At 41.1% G+C, this 15,654-nt stretch overlaps 1 protein-coding gene across 3 annotated transcripts in view; it reads right to left on the reverse strand.

The window, feature by feature from the left end:
- MMRN2 (multimerin 2) overlaps positions 1-14,527 on the reverse strand; it is a 25,109-nt gene extending 10,582 nt beyond the window's left edge. For 2 of the 3 annotated variants that reach the window (XM_071749242.1, XM_071749241.1), the window contains exons 1-3: positions 13,957-14,527; positions 2,100-2,222; positions 980-1,086 (exon numbers count right to left, since the gene is read on the reverse strand). In XM_071749242.1, the coding sequence (XP_071605343.1) occupies positions 980-1,086; positions 2,100-2,222; positions 13,957-14,240 (514 nt within the window). In that variant the 5' untranslated portion in view covers positions 14,241-14,527. The remainder of the gene's footprint in view (positions 1-979; positions 1,087-2,099; positions 2,223-13,956) is intronic. The other variant, XM_071749240.1, reaches the window with a different exon arrangement.
- Between the last annotated feature and the right edge of the window lie 1,127 nt (positions 14,528-15,654).

Here is a 15,654-nt window from a genome sequence, read left to right on the forward strand (position 1 = left end):
ACTTTTTTCCTGGAGGTCATATCAAATAATTTACAAATGCCTCTTCCTTATTCTACAGTTACCTGAATGTTCTGGTGGCATCAGTAAGTGATGAGGTGTAAATAGGAAGATGAAGAAGCAGCAGCTGGTTTTGGTCAGAGTATAACAGAGCAGACACTAAACTGCATTTTGCAAAATATTTCTAAGCTGATAAATGAAAGTCAACAAAGAAAAGCGAAAACCTACAGAGATAAAAACAGGCAGTCCCATTTTATCCATGAAGTCTGTTTGGGTAGGCAAGTTACACAAACAATGTGTGAAAATTTTCTCTTGACTGTTTAACACTTTTGTTATGGTTCCCTTAATTACTAGAGGCAATTCCCTTTTATCCATTTAAATTCTTCTTCTTTTGGAGTATTATTTACTAAATCCTGTCAGTGCCATGAAGCACTCCAGTTTTTTAACCAAACCATCCCCCCCTCTCTTTTACTTAAAGGCTGCACTCATCATTTTCCTAAAGTGCAAAGGGAGTTGTGGTTTATTGTATGTGAAGGCTGTGGCCAGATCTTCCATGGAAGTCATGTTTGATCTTGGGTGCACTGTGATTTCTACAGCCAGATGACTCCATCCTGTAAGCTGACCATAGGGTCACTTCACATATTAGTGTTGCTTTCTGGTGTCACCAGCTTCTATCTGGAACAAAGCATTCCTATATGGGCCTGTACATCTGGCAGCCCATCCCAGCAAATGAATACCTTTACCTATATGTAAAGATTAAAAAGGTGCCCATGACAAAAGAACAAGTAGCTGATGCTATTGGCTTCTAATTGCAGCTTTTTTTCAAAGTATCAGAGATCTGGGCCACATAGCAGACCAAAGCAAACAAGGCATCAAAAAAAGGGAAAACAAATATTATTTTAAATACTAAGTGTATTACTTCTTGCCACCATGACTGGCATTTAGTCATTAATTCTCATGCCTGTTCTCTGGCTTTCCTTACCTTGCTGCTCACAGTCTTTGCCAATAAATCCAGGGCAGCATTTCCAGTGCAAAGACTTCAAAACCTTCTGTTTCACTTGATAGACTGGCTTCAGAGCAGTCCTGTACCTGGGGAGTAAGGGTCTGGGCATTAGATTGGAAGTTATTGTAAGCTGGTGTCACTTGTGGTAAATTCACTGATTCTGGCAGCACTCCAGTGCCAAGTGTATCCTACATGAGTAAGGCAGAACATGGTTAAGAAATTTTTCACAAACTATATCACTGCTGTTTAGTAAAACATTTAGGGAGGCCACAGCAATATTTATTTTTAGATGAATATTCAATAATGTCGCTGGTAACAAGGAATATACAAATTTGTTAAAATCTCTGCTAGGAATAATAATGGAAGTTTTGGTTTTTTCTTATTCAGAGAAAGATAAATTAATTGTATTAACAAATACCAGAAGCATTCTTCCAATCGAGGAACTACATAGATGTGAAAACATGTAAGTAAGTATTAAATACTCTTGCACTTTAAAAATATGTTGTCAGAGTCTCCAAACTTTAAAAATGTATCAGCCTTGGTACCTTACTGTACTGTGTTGGCCTCCATCAGTACTCTTTGGGCATCTAGTCCTTCTGAAAGAAAAGGAGGCTCTTGGGCAATTGCACATCTCCAACTGCTGCCATGTAAATGGTTTCACTGGTGGCTACTGGCAGAGATTTTTAAAGTTATGCATGTGCATTATGACTTGAAAATCCGGGAAAAGGCATGGTCTCTGGGTTTTGGGTTTTTTTTTCTGAATAAACGTGGGGGGATTAGGAAAATCCTGTTGGAACTGGGTGATCTTTAAGGTCCCTCCCAACCCTAGACATTATATGATAGATTCTATGAAAATCACTTAATCCCATGGTAGTCCTGTACTCGATGGCATGGAAAGGCAGTGTTTTGCCTGGGGTACATGCCTGATCAGCTTAAGTACATAAATCAGACCCTCCATAACTTTGATTATTGAGGGTATTGGTCATAACTGAGTTGGTGCTTCAGTTCTTTTTAAAAAGCATTATTAAATACATCTGAAAATAACAGATACTTCAGGAAAAAATACATTGTCTTCAGTGCTTTTATTTAGAGCACTTACATGATCTTCTGGCAGTCTGGTGCTCCATTTGGACAGGGCTGTTGGGAGTTGACAATGTACTTCTCCTTCATGCAGGCTTCTATGTATGTTACCAGCCGGGACTGAGTGAAGGAACACCAGTTCCTAGGGAAGCAAGACAGGAGCAAAGAATTGGATGTAGGTCACGTAAAGCTGCTGCTTGTACCAGTGCCAAGGAAGAGTGAAAAATGTGGAAGGGCTTTCTAATTTCCCCTAACCCCAGATGGGTGATGAGGGAAGTGGAAAATGCATGCAAGCTTCGCCCTCCACTCCCAATTCGTTTGTTTTCATTTGAGATTCATATCTGGGTTTGTCACAAAAGGCTTGATTGTCTGAGTTTTGATGCATTAGTTCCATTTCCAGTCCTTTCATTTAGCAGGAGAAATTTCCAACTTGACGATAACCTTGCAGGTTAAGGTCATTTCAATGTCAAATTGCCTTTCTCAGCATGTTGTCATTTCAGATGCCTCATGACTGACTCATGAGGTTGAGGCAGACTGCTTCTGAAAACTTAGTCCTACCAGCTACATTAATGATCTGTGTCTTCTGAAGTATTACTTCTTCAAGATAATACAGTGACTTACTGAATTTAATTAGCTTTGAATTAATTTCTGCAGGAAAGGAATACTTGAAAAATGGGGGTGGCTTTCTTGGGGTTGATTTTCTGTGTATAGCAAGGACAGGCAAGTCTTGCTAATCAGGAAAATTTTCCAAGTCAGAATTACATAGGCATCTATCAGTCCCAGAGTTTGGGTGAGCTTCTTCCTTTTCAAGAATTTAAAGTGCATGGATGCACACTGTTGGTTGAAGTTTGGTTAAAACCCAAGCTCCGAAATGAGAGGAAGTAAGAAGTGGGAATTATAGTAGGAAATGGAAGAAAACCCCACATTATTATCATCTGATTAATCAGTAATTGCAGTTGCTCATAAACTCTGCATGCATTCAACACATTTTTTCATATTGTGTGCTAACCAGTTAAACACAGAGATCCCACCACTCTGGGTAGTGATGAGTAGCAAAGGGATGTGACAGCTTTGGGACAGAGAAGCTACAAGGAGATAAGAGCTCCCTGCTCTCTCACACTTACTCAGGCTACAGAAACTTTCAGAGGAAGAGTCGCAGAACCAGCAATTGCATTTTACAAGCAACCTGTCCTAAGGAGTCTGGGGCTTTGTCTTTCACACAAGTTTGGCCACATGTCTGGAATTCCCTGTGTAGAAGAGCACCTACCATGGTTAATGTTAAAATGTGTGTGCACACAAGACCACTGGGAACTTGCCTCTTACCAGATGTTCAAACATGCTAATCCTCTTCCTTAGGGAAAAGTCTTGAGTAGTTTGAAGGAACTAAAAATACCTAAACCTCTCACTGTTACAATCAATTCACCTTAACTTCCCAGAGTGCCTCTATATAGACTGCCAAACAGTCTGCCTCTGTGATTTAGGCTCTGAAGCAGTGACCTCCCACAGCCCATGCTACCTGGGCTTCCCCACTGACCCATGAAATCCATCTCTACCCCTTGCAGTGGAACCTGTGACTCCACTGAACATCCCTTGATGCTCAGTGGGTTGAGGCTGTTAATTATTCTGAACCAAAATACCAGGCTCTGCATTTTAAAGCACAGAGTGGGAAAACTGGCATGAAACCAGTGGCAAAAGGGTGTTGAGGGCTTCATCACTCCCTCACGGTAAAGCACCTGCAGAGGAAGCAGCTCTATGAAATGAGTTGTCCTAGTTGAAGACTACTTGAATCTGAAATACTGAGCTGCTCTGTCCATGCCACAGGGATGCTGGTGATAGCAAGAATTCCTTATGGTTAGGGTTTTTTTTTCATATTGTTCTTCCTGCCACTGCTGCTGGTAATTCAATACCCAAAAGTTTGTCACTGGAAAGTTTGAATGCCCAAGAGTAAATCTGATGAGAAAGCAGCTGCTTTTCCCACATGATTTGGGTTTTTTCCCCTCTGACATCTCTATGGGGCTGCTGTTCTACCTTTAGGATTTTTGCAGCCATTACTATGAGCCTTAGAGCTCACTGGTGTCAATATGTGCAGTGTATCTGCCTGGAGAAAAATTAAAAATCATGTTATACACCATTTTGCTTTCTATTAATTCCTTTCCTGTAAGAAATCAACACTGGTTTCTCAGAGGATTGTGTGGAGGAGAGATGTGTCTGATAAAAACAGATTAACTTTAAGCAGTGTATTTTTAAACAGGAACACAGGAACCAAATCTTTGATAATCAGCATATATATGGAAAAAGTTTGCCCCTCTGAGAGAGTTGCAGAAAAAATGGGAACTGAATCCCACACAAAAGCAGAAGGTGTGGCCACAGCAGCCAGGAGAAGGAAAGGAGGCTACAAGGAAGCTGGAAGCATTGGGAGGAAAGGGCAGAGACAGCCTGGGCTACCTAGAAACAGTTCACCAGGTTTGCTGAGACAGCCTTTTTTTGCTCCCCCATTTCTAAAGGAAAATGTGATTGCAATCACAGCAAAACTCAGGCAAGCAAAACTCATCATTTCATGGAAGCTGGGGCAGGAAAAGCTGGCAAAGCCAGAGGTACTGGGAAAGCTGGGCAGGCAAGGAGACTGGTGGAGCTTTTGGTGAGGTTTCAAGCCAAAGCAGCTGTTTTCATGAGCTGCAGTTTTAAGGCCTTTCAACTGATCCGGGAGAATTTTTGTGCCTGTTATCAATAGGAATCTTGTCTCCTCTGGGACTTAACCAGAAGACAAATCCTCAAGTTTTTATTAAAAAAATTGGCATTTTCACCAATTGGCACCTCCCAGGGGTGCCAAAGTCCACCAGGCTTTATTTATGCCTGCATTGCTTTCAGTGCTTGGTAAATGATGAATAACTCTGCAGCAGAGACCTGATTTGTGCTTTTATTTAGGCTCTTTTCTCCCACATGCCCAGCAAGCCATAGTTGGGAGTGGCTTTTGCCTCTCAAATTTTTCTGGGGAAATAAAGTGAGCAGAGGCTGCTGCTCACTACCATTGTTTCTAGGTTGTGGTAGCTTGGATCTGCCTGTGGGATGCCTGCCAGATCCAGGCAGGAATCTGCATTCAGTGTGGAAACCTCGTTTTAAAAAAGGATTCTTTGGCTTTGGAGTCTTGTTCTTTCCCAGTGAAAACAATCCCCACCCCATGAATCACCATCTGGGCTGGTTTGTTTTTCCCACCATACACAGCTCCCAGGCAAGCCCTTGGAGTCATGAAAGCCACATAAATCTAAACCAGATGTTTACATGCATCAACATGTGTGTGAGCAGGAATGTGGCACCGTGTGGCTTATTACTTTTGTTATATTGCAGATGTAGATGTGCACACACATTTAATAGAAAACATGAGGACTCATTTTTAAAACATCTGATTGTGATGGAGCTATCTTGTGGGCTTGTAGAAAGGGGTTATGTTGTATCAGAAACTGAACCAGTGGTGGGTTCCAGCTTGTTGCCTACTTTGGACAATGAGTAGCTTTATGACAAATGAATAGCATGGAAAAAAAGGGGAATAGGCTGTCAGTAAAAGTTTCCTTTAATGGTTGTCCCTGGTTTTTATGTCCATTTTTCTTTAGTGTCTGCTCACTAGTTCTTTCTCACTTGATTTTAAAAGATGAAGAAATATACAGTATCGTGTTTTCGTTTTAATCACAAATTTTTGGCTATGAGTTCCCCAATACTAATAAAAATTTATTCTTTCATCAAGTAGATAAGGCCTACCTTTCCCCTCTGTAATGAGCTGCAATGTAAATATATGTGTCCAAAGATGAAGCTTTTATTACAGTGGTTTTTGCACAGCTTCTCAAGTGCTTCCTTTAAGGAAACTTTGCTGTCTGTAACTAAAAATACTCCTTACATGTACTAACCTTGAGAGAAGATGTATAATTCTTTAATGCTAAGTGGAACAGTGCAAAAGCCTTGATCTAAACTTCAGTGAGGGAAGCAGGAGCTCTGCTGGCACCAGTGGGCTCTGAATCAGGCTGTGGAGTTTCAAAGAGCTGCCCTCTCACAAACAGCACTTTCTTTATTCAGCTTCTTTCTGGAACACAGCAGCATTGTGTCCTGTTTCTGCATTTTTTCTTCTCTTTGTAATTATGTTGCTTCATTCACTGAATATATAACCAACTTAACACCCTTTGCTTTTATTCTCTTTAATACAGTTTCCTTTTGATTCAAGCATCTGCTGCCAAGAAGAGACAGGAGTAAAAAGAAGCTGCTCATGTGAGGAGAGCAGGAGAGCTTTTCCTACAGTCTGATGAATGGTAAAATTTATTACAATGCTGCAAGTTAGAGAAACACTTGGGCAAACCCCAGCAAAATTCAGGGCTACAGATGTTTCATTTGTTTAGTTGTTTTTCCTGTTTTATTTTCCAGGCAAGCTAATATTTAAAAAAAAAAAAAAAAAAAAAGCCTTTGGATGGATAATTTTAATTTTAAGACTAAGTGGTTTTTTTTTCCCTAAGCTTCATTCTAATCTCCTTATTGAATAGAATCTTTATGTATATCCATCAAACTTTGCCTTATTTTGAGGCAAGTGTATTTTTCTATCTGAGGTTAAATACGTCTGATGACAAAGCATTCTGTATTTACATAAGATTCAGCAAATTTAGGTTAGCTCATGCTTCTTTTTTTTGGACCTTTAAGGTAATACTTCTGCTTTTACTGAAATATAGCAAAATGCAGGAAGTTCTGTCTCTGATTCTAGGATTTCACCAGGCTGCCTTATATCATAGCAAACAAAATAAAACCCCAGAACCAGGAGATAAAGTGAGCTGGCTGGTCTGCAGTAATTATCACTCTGCCAAGATCAAACTGGGGTAGTGTCTTTTTTTCATAAACTACTATACTGATACCTGCAGTACCATGGTGTCAGTAATGCCCCCCAGTTGAGCTGGGGTGCTTATCCACTTATTTTTCTTACTTACATGTTCTCATGTATAAGCATAAATTTAGACACTGCCTCAGTCAGTGGAATTTTTTCCTGAACAAAAGCTTCAGGACGTTGTTTTTCCATAAATTTTGTTATTTCTTTGTAGTAGGACAACTGAGTTGTCCTTCACATCAGTTTCCTCAGACTTCTAGTCTCAAGGAAGCCAGTTGCTATAATTAGTTTGAAAACTCCTGCCACTGACACAACACAAAACTTTTCAGATCCATAACACTTTTCTGTGCAGCACAGAACACACCAGATAAGCAGCTATGTCTGCTTTAATGAGCTACTAAATGACTACAGAGGAGATGTTCTAATTTAAACAAGTGATTTTCCACTGACTTTTGCAGAATTACTCCTGATTTATACCAATTGCAGCAGAAAAACAAGAATGAGGCTTTAGTTATGGAATAATCTATGTTCTGATTTTCCACCAATTCAAAATTCTTACTGCCAACAAAAAGCCCCAGTACAACAGGTGAAAGGCCACATTTATATTAATCTGAACTAGGACTCTGTACATCAGTTTTAAGGCATGCAAATCTTTTTATTTATTATGGAATGCAGAAGGTGTTCAGCTGTTGAAAAAGGGAACACAGCATCCCACTGGGTTTCTAATTAGCAGACAGCAAGTGATGGCTGGGGGTCTATCAGTAAGTTCTCTGGTCTTTCCCAGGCAGCCAGCAGTCTCAGATTACAGAAAAGGGAAACTGGTCTGGGATGGTTAGAGCTCCCTCTCATCCAGAGCCTGGGATCTTCCTGTGTGACTCTGCCAACCACCCTGGCTTTCCCACTGAGGCTGAAAGCAGATCTATTGATTTCTAGTTTACCTTAGCAAGCTGGGCTGAAAAGAGTGGCAGTGGTAGTTTCAGACATGTGGCTTTCCATACAGTGCTGGAAGTCATCCAGAGCCCTGACTAATGCTGCTTGAATGCCACTTCTATTCCAATAGTTGTGCCAGTCAGGCTGTTATTAGCTGGGGCTTGTCCTGCAAAATATCTTCAGAACTTTGTGCAGTGCCAGTCCCAAACCTGGAGCCTCAATGGGAGTGGAAGCTGAAGAGAAAGGTTTGGCTGGGAGCTGGATTTGAGCCAAATCCAACTGTTGTGCAAGCTAATTCAAAGTAGCCAGAGGTTTTCCCTCTTCACAAAGCATCCACAGCTATTACCTCATTTATATTATCCTCTCTACAGCAGAAGCTCTACAGCCCATTCAGAGGGCACCTTGGCTTTCACCTTTTGATTCCTGCAGGCTTAAGTTGACCCCCAGCATAGCTTGCTCACTGCTTTGTCAGACCTGGTCCTGAAGCAGGAATCATGAAGCAGCCAGTGGCCACCTCCTGGCACAGCCCTACAGATGCCAGCAAGTCAAAAATGCAGGGTAAGACAAGATTCCCAGGTGGCTTGTACACAGGGTGCTGGCAGTGATTATATCTTGGACATGAGTGTGATTTCATTCAGGGTTGGCAACAGATTCCTCATTTAAGGGGTACTGACCCCCACAAATAGGAAGGCTGCAGCTCCTATTAGGCTGTAGTGCTGGTGGTGGTTCTGTGGCTATACAGAAACAAGAGATCCCTTGCTATCTGCTGAAAGAATGAATTGCTGCAGCTTCCACTAAGGAGCTGTGAAATAAAACAATCCCTTGGGCACAGAGGGTGCAATAACTCCCCTGTCACATGCAACAGGGCCATGTCTTTCACACCAAAGGTGCTCAGGAGGAGCCATCCCACCTGCAGCTGTGCAGCTCTACCAGGGTCAAATGTTGGGGAATTTCCTAAAATCTGAAAGGAGCCAAGTACCTGACTTTGATAGGAAAACACCAGTGCTTCTGTTGATGAACTTGGCACTGTGAAAGCTATTGTTGAGCACTTAGTGGCCATTCCACTAATTTGCAGAATGTCAGAGGCTGAAGATCACATTTAGCTGCGTTTCACCCAAATGGTCTATTTTAGGCATATGTTAAGTGCTCCTTTGTTGTGAAATATCAGTATCCCAACTTCTTTAAAAAATCTCTGACTAGTTTGGAAGAAATAGATGAGTCAGTGTGAAACTGACTGTGAAACTGAACTGGTCTTAATTAAATCAGTGGAGATTTTCTTGTAAAAGTGGACCAAAACTGAAAGCTATTAACACCAAGCATTGTTCTGACTTTCTCTAGAGTAAGAATTATTTGGCTTTTCTCTGCTTGTCTACACTTCAGAATTTGGGTTGGAAGGGACCCCTAAAGGTCATCTAGTCCAACCCCCCTGCAGTAAGCAGGGATACCCTCAGCTTGCTCAGAGGCTCGTCAAGACCCAGTATCTCCAGGGATGAAGCTACTTTGGAGGGCAGGTATTCTGTATTTTGACAGCATGGGGAATCACAAAAGGAGGAAGAGGTGTACATTTTGGTGAGATAACAGTGCACCTGGCTGGCATCAGGAATCCTCCCTCTCATCAAGGGAGACCTCACAGAATTGTGCATCTGAACTTCAAAATATGTTGATGCAATTAAGGATGCACTTATGCTGAGCTTTCCTTTTGCTATTTATAGTTCCAGTGGAGGGGGGGGCTTGGGCATTTATTTGGAGTTTTTTCGGGTTTTTTGCAGACATGTTGTAATTTGAAGAAAGATCTCAAATGATGGCAGGCCAAGTATGTGAGTTAAAGAGAATGAAAGAAAACTAAGCCAGCTTCCAAAGTGAAGGGCAAATCCAAAACAGGGGATACTTGGCAATGATTAAATTTTTGAAAAGACAGAGAGGTTCTGTGACACTTTATCATAGATGTGGAAACCAGGCTTTGTTGCTCTGCTCCCTTCCATTCCATCAGCACAGTCCATTTCTCCCTTACTGAGTGAGCCATCCATGTGGCTCTGTCAGTGTGGTTGCTGAGGGTGAAAGATAAAAATAACCTCTGCTTTTTCTAAGATTATTTTTAGCCTGGAATGCTTAAGTGATCTGGTTTACAGTGTTACTTGACAGGCTGGTCAGGCCAACTGGAGGTACAGGCAGCTTTGGGCTTTGCTGTCAGACCTAGCCCATGCTGGGATTGCACCTTTTAAATGCTTCATTTATCTGTTGGGTTTTGGGTTTTGGTTCTTTAAGGAAGTTTGAACACAGAGTGCATGAAATCTGAGCTGCCAGCCTGACTGTTGATGTTGTGGGTGCACGGATTAGATGGAAGGCATCTGGCTGCAGCTCTGCTCAGTGCTGAGCACAGGTAGGAGCTTGGGGTTACAGTGCTCCAGTAATGGTGCTTCAGTGCTCTGCTGGATCTCAGAAATAAATTGTAATCACAGCAGAGGTCTTTCCATGAGGCTCTGATAAGGTAAGTCCATGGCAAGGGTATAGAGAAGATGTCATGCTTTTCCCAGGGCCAAGGAACCTTTCCTTTCAAAGGTTGGGTCACCCTCTTCCAAGGCCCCATACAGCCACATGGAGAAGGACACACAGGTCCATTTCTGTCTGCCCAGGTCTGAATTGTGCTGCCTAAGGGAAAGCAAGCAGATACACCCCTTAGCTGGCCATCTTCAACTCACTTGAGGTTAGCTCAGCAATGTGCCTTGCTCAGGCAATGTGTTATTACCCAGTATTTGATGGAAGTGGCTCTAAAGAAAAAAAAATCTCTAAGGTGGAGATTTGTCAGTTTAGGATGAGTTTCCACAAGCTATCAGGTGTTTTACCCATCCAGCAACTGTGAGGATAACATTAGTGGTGTGTATCTGGTATTCCTTTCAATAGGACTTGGATGGACAGCAGTTGAATCGGTTACACCTAGTGGTAAGTGTTGGAGAGGATGATGAGCTAAGGCAAGCTCTTATCTGGTATTTACTGGATGACTTCTAGAACTTTGACATATCTGGTAGTATCTCAGGCAGCTTTTCAAGATGCATTTTAGCTGCCTGTATCCCCACACATCAAGGCCCCCAGAAATAACAGAGTATCCCTGTGAAGTTCTGCATTAGGCATCTCTTTTATATGGGAAATGGAGAGTGAAAACGTATTTGTTATCTAACTTGGGTATTATGCAATGAGAATTTATGAAATCCCAAACTTGTTCTTACTGTCCATCTTCCATTCCTAAAACAAATGCTAATATAGTTCAGCAATTTCACAGTGCAGATATCTTCATATAATTGTGCTTTCCTTTCTTTTTAATTCTGCTGAAAATCTGGGTATTCTTGGATCCATTTACTTCAGGCATATACTAACATGTATACAGTCAAACTGATCAGCTGATATGAAGCACAGCTGCTGAGAAGAAAAGAACAAAAATAGAGGTGATTTCCTTTGGAAAAATGGCAGCTTTTGATAGTTTTGATTTTTTATGTAACATCTGCAAACACTTGTCCACTTTGAGCATGAAGAACTTCTGTTTGCTCAGATACAAGCAGCCACTGAGATACTACACTGTTAAACCAAACTCTTCCTCTAAAGAGTAGCTGAAACAAGAGGATTATTATCCATACATTTAAATTTTTTAAAAAGTCACCTAAAGACCACTGACTTCTTTCTGATTTTCTTATTAGTATAATCTTATTCTGAGAGGAATTCATTAGAAAAGTAACATATCAAGCATTTGTCTGTGGTCTACTGAGTCATTTCATGAGATGTGTTGATACAGAAACCAGAGGATTCTGTCTGATTAATTACCTTGGACATATTAATCATGATGGTCTCAATTAATCAAATAACTGCAGTAAGAAAAATAATACTATACATTTTTTAAAAATAAAGAATATTTTGTAACAATGGCTATTCCTTATACACAAGCATAATAGCGAGAGGTCGGAAAAAACACATAATTTATTTTTGTTAGAAAATGTCAAAACTTCTCAGAGAAAAAGTTACCATAGATGTTGCTAGGTCTTATTTTAAAAGCAAACTAGTTTCAGTTGAAAATTGCACCACCCTGGGCTTTTCTTATCATGTCTTGATCTCCCTATATCTTTTAATTCCCGATAAATTCCTGATACTTTTCTTCTTGCTCTCCCCACCAGAGACACAAGCCCAGTTCCTTGATGTTTTTCCAGAGCATGTGTCACACTTGGAGGGAGGAAATACCAGACTGGTGACAACTTCTTGTCAGTGCAGAGGGTACTCCAGCCATGAGCACCTGACATGCACTTGAGGACTTCAGCCTCTGAAGGGACATTGCTTCAACCCTTCGCAATGACTGGAGTGCAGTTATAAAGGAGAGCTGTGCAGTCCCTTCTTATTTGCACTGTTTTTCTTCACTTTTGGATCTAACTCCTCTCAAGGACTCAAATTTCTTTAATGAGATGTGCTGGTTTCCTGGGCTTGTGTGTATGTGATCATTCTAGTGAAAGAACATGTACCTTAAAGCTACTGCCAGGTTTTGATTGCCTGTAATCATCAACATAGTTTTATAATTGGGGAGAACATTATGATTTGACTCATTATGCAGCTATCTCCAGAGAAGAAGGAAGTATTTCTCTTCTGAGGAGGAAATTAGGATGAGTAATAGCTGGTGCTGAACAAAGTTATATAGCAAAGGAAAAAATTCCTATTAGGACAGTGTATTACAGCCTCTTACTGACCTACACATGCACCTTTTCACACCTTTGGATTTTCATAATACTTATAGTTTCCAAAATGCTTTCAGCATTTTAACCAGCAACCAAATAAGTATCACTTTGCAGTATAACATGGAAGACCAGAGTACCACTTAGGCTTTGTGTTCCTTCCTCTGGCAGTGTCTGAAACACATTAATCAGGAGCTGGTGAGTTACAGTTCATGTCATTATTGAACACAACCCATCAGGAAACTGGAAGTCCACAATTACAGGCTGGAGAAATCACTTAAGGGTAATGGTGGGAGGTGCAGATTTGTGGGAAGATGTAGTATGAAGGACAAAGAGGGTTTGAATATACTCACCATGCTACATATAGAAGGAGGCCTTAATATTGTCATGTAGATGAGATTAAAAATGAGACTGCACACTTTAGTTTGTGTGAAAAGGAAGTGTGACAGGAGCAAGGTTTTGCAGTCTCTTTCCACTTCTCTTTTTTTCCTTTCCTCAAGAGCATTTAAAGGGAAAAGTACCAGGGCATCCTGAAGCACTGAGCTGTGAACAGCACTTACTGTGCTGCTGTTTCAGCCCAAACAGAGCTCTGCAGTACCCATCCATAAAGGCTATAAAAGATTCATCCACTCTCCTGCTTGGTTTTCAGCTATTATTAGACATTCAGAGACCTCCTTACATGCCTTGTAAAACTTACAGAAATCATAGTGTTTGGAAATCTTTCTAGTCAAGTGCATGCCTTTTCTGCCCAGGATGGTTATGCCTCTGCTATTGATTACTATGAGAAGCATTTCACTGCCATGAAAACCTTTTATGGGGGTTGAATTTCTAGTCATTTCCATGCTTATTTGTTATTCCTTACTTTGTTGTATTTACTCCTCACTGTTTTTTGTTTAGCTAGCATCCTGCCCTTCTCTTTTTCTCTCCATTTCCAAGGCCCAGGTCTGCAGCCAGGCACATTCCAGTGATGAGAAAAGGTTGCTGTGATCAGCAAAAGTAATCAGTGTTGGTTTGAGATAAGAAAAAATCAGTAAAATAATTTCCTCTAGTTCTGCTTTGCCAGAAATACGACTTTGCTTCATGATGCTCCAGCAGAACTGGAAGAACACATCTACCAGGTGTGTCCAGACCCTTAACCCCACTCTGCCATCTCAGACCAGGCAAAGAGCTGGTCCCATTTGTGCTTTCATCCTCCACAAGCAGTTCAGCTTTCTGGTAGTTATAACATTTAAGCCTTTTTGGATAATGAGTGATCCCTAAAATCTAGTATACTTTAATGACAAGCTTCAGTTGTAAATGAATGAATTGTAAATATCAACAGGATCTGAAGGTACCCCAGAGGATCACACTTACTATCAATAAGACAGACACTTTGGGGTACTCACCCATTTCGGGACTGTGGGATTGCAGCTTCAAAATCCTCTTTCTCTTCCTGATGTGAGGAGATCACACTTGAAGGGTAATCTTGGGAATCCTCCCTGAGCCCTTCTGCCTCCCAGTAGCCTTCTTCCCTGTGTGACAGAGGAGTCCTCTGTGGGTATGCAAAAGTCTCATAAATTTGTGGCTTTGAGCTGTGCACTGACCCATCAGGATCCCCATGATGGTCTGGATGGCTGAGCAGCTTTGCCAATCCTATTGTGTTACAGATGAGCAAAAGCTTCACGAGCATTGTGGGATTTTTTCCCACCTGCCTCCTGTTCTCTTCTCTGAAGCTCAGCCTGGATTAATTCAGGATTGCCCCGGCAGTATTCTTTAACTGGAAAGTTGGAAGAAGGAAGGAAAAAAAAAAATTTTAAAATCGTAACAAAGAGCGGAAAAAGCTTTTGACCCTCCCAGCTACTGTGGAAACGTCGGTGGCTGTGGAACAATGTGAGTCTGGTTCCTGTGTGGGGCTCAAACGTCTCTGACAGGGGGTGGGGGAAAAAGGTGGTAGGAATATAGCTTATTCAAGGAACTTCTGAGCTTGGCTGCCTTCTAAAGTTATCTGTGAACAGGAACTCAGCTTTTATCAGCTGCCTTCTACCTCTGGCACAGGAAAAGGATGTTAGCTTAAAGAAAAGGAAGAGAAAAGAAAGGAAAGGAAATATTGAGTGGTGTAACAGGCTCTAGTTAATGGTGCCAGAAAATGGCACAGACTTGCCTGCACCAGTGTCTGCACATCTTTTTTGGTACAATATAAGGGCTGAAATACCCTGACTTTGGCAGCAGAATATTCATGATATGTGCAACAAATGATGGGCACTAAGGTAAATGCACATCAAGGACCTCACAAAGATATGTTTTGTGGGTTTTGTCTAGTAGCTTTGTACTCTGTTCCCATCAGAATGGAAGATTTTAATTAATTAGTCCTTCAGAGAGATTGGGATTATTGAGCATTTTTAAGAATTTCTGTTTGGGTTGTCATCTTTGGATCTCACAGCTAATTTTTTGTGCATTTTTATTTAGTGTCACAAAAAACTGTAAAGAACTGCTGTAAAGAGCTACCTCAATCACCAAATCCTGAAACTAAATGAAAAAAAATTACTTGTGAAGGTTGGATTTAGTTTTCTTACTTGTTTTGCTTTACTTGATGGTGCTGCTTTGAGTTTCGTTGCCATCGTGAACTCTATTTCTTTCGTCACCGACTCACAGGATGAGGTGCCCTGGCATTTTTAAAGAATAAAATGAAAGAGGATAATGATCCACTGGCAAAACTGATGGTCATTCCGGTGCAGGACTGGCAGATGATGTCTCAGTTTGAGCAGAGGCCAAAGTTCAGCACATCGTGCAGAGCATTAAATGTAAAGCTTTACTGGAGTCATTCCAGTGTCAGCTGAAAAATAAAATAGAGGGTAAAATCTCTCTAGGATTTTTGAAGGCCTTGTTATTGAAGGCTATGGATTTTCATCTCCTTGTCATTGGTTGGATCTGTACCCTCTTCTGACTGCCCAATTTTAAGCTTAATGAAAGTAGGCAGTAAACCATAGAAATGCCCTGGCTGACCTGTGACAGCCAGTGCTGTGTAAGAGTAACTCAGCCCTAGGGCTGCAACAGCAGCACATGGAGCAAAGCAGAGAGAGATTTTGGTAATTTTAAGGGCAAAA

Source organism: Heliangelus exortis, chromosome 7 (genome assembly GCF_036169615.1).
Source record: "Heliangelus exortis chromosome 7, bHelExo1.hap1, whole genome shotgun sequence".
Taxonomy (NCBI): domain Eukaryota; kingdom Metazoa; phylum Chordata; class Aves; order Apodiformes; family Trochilidae; genus Heliangelus; species Heliangelus exortis.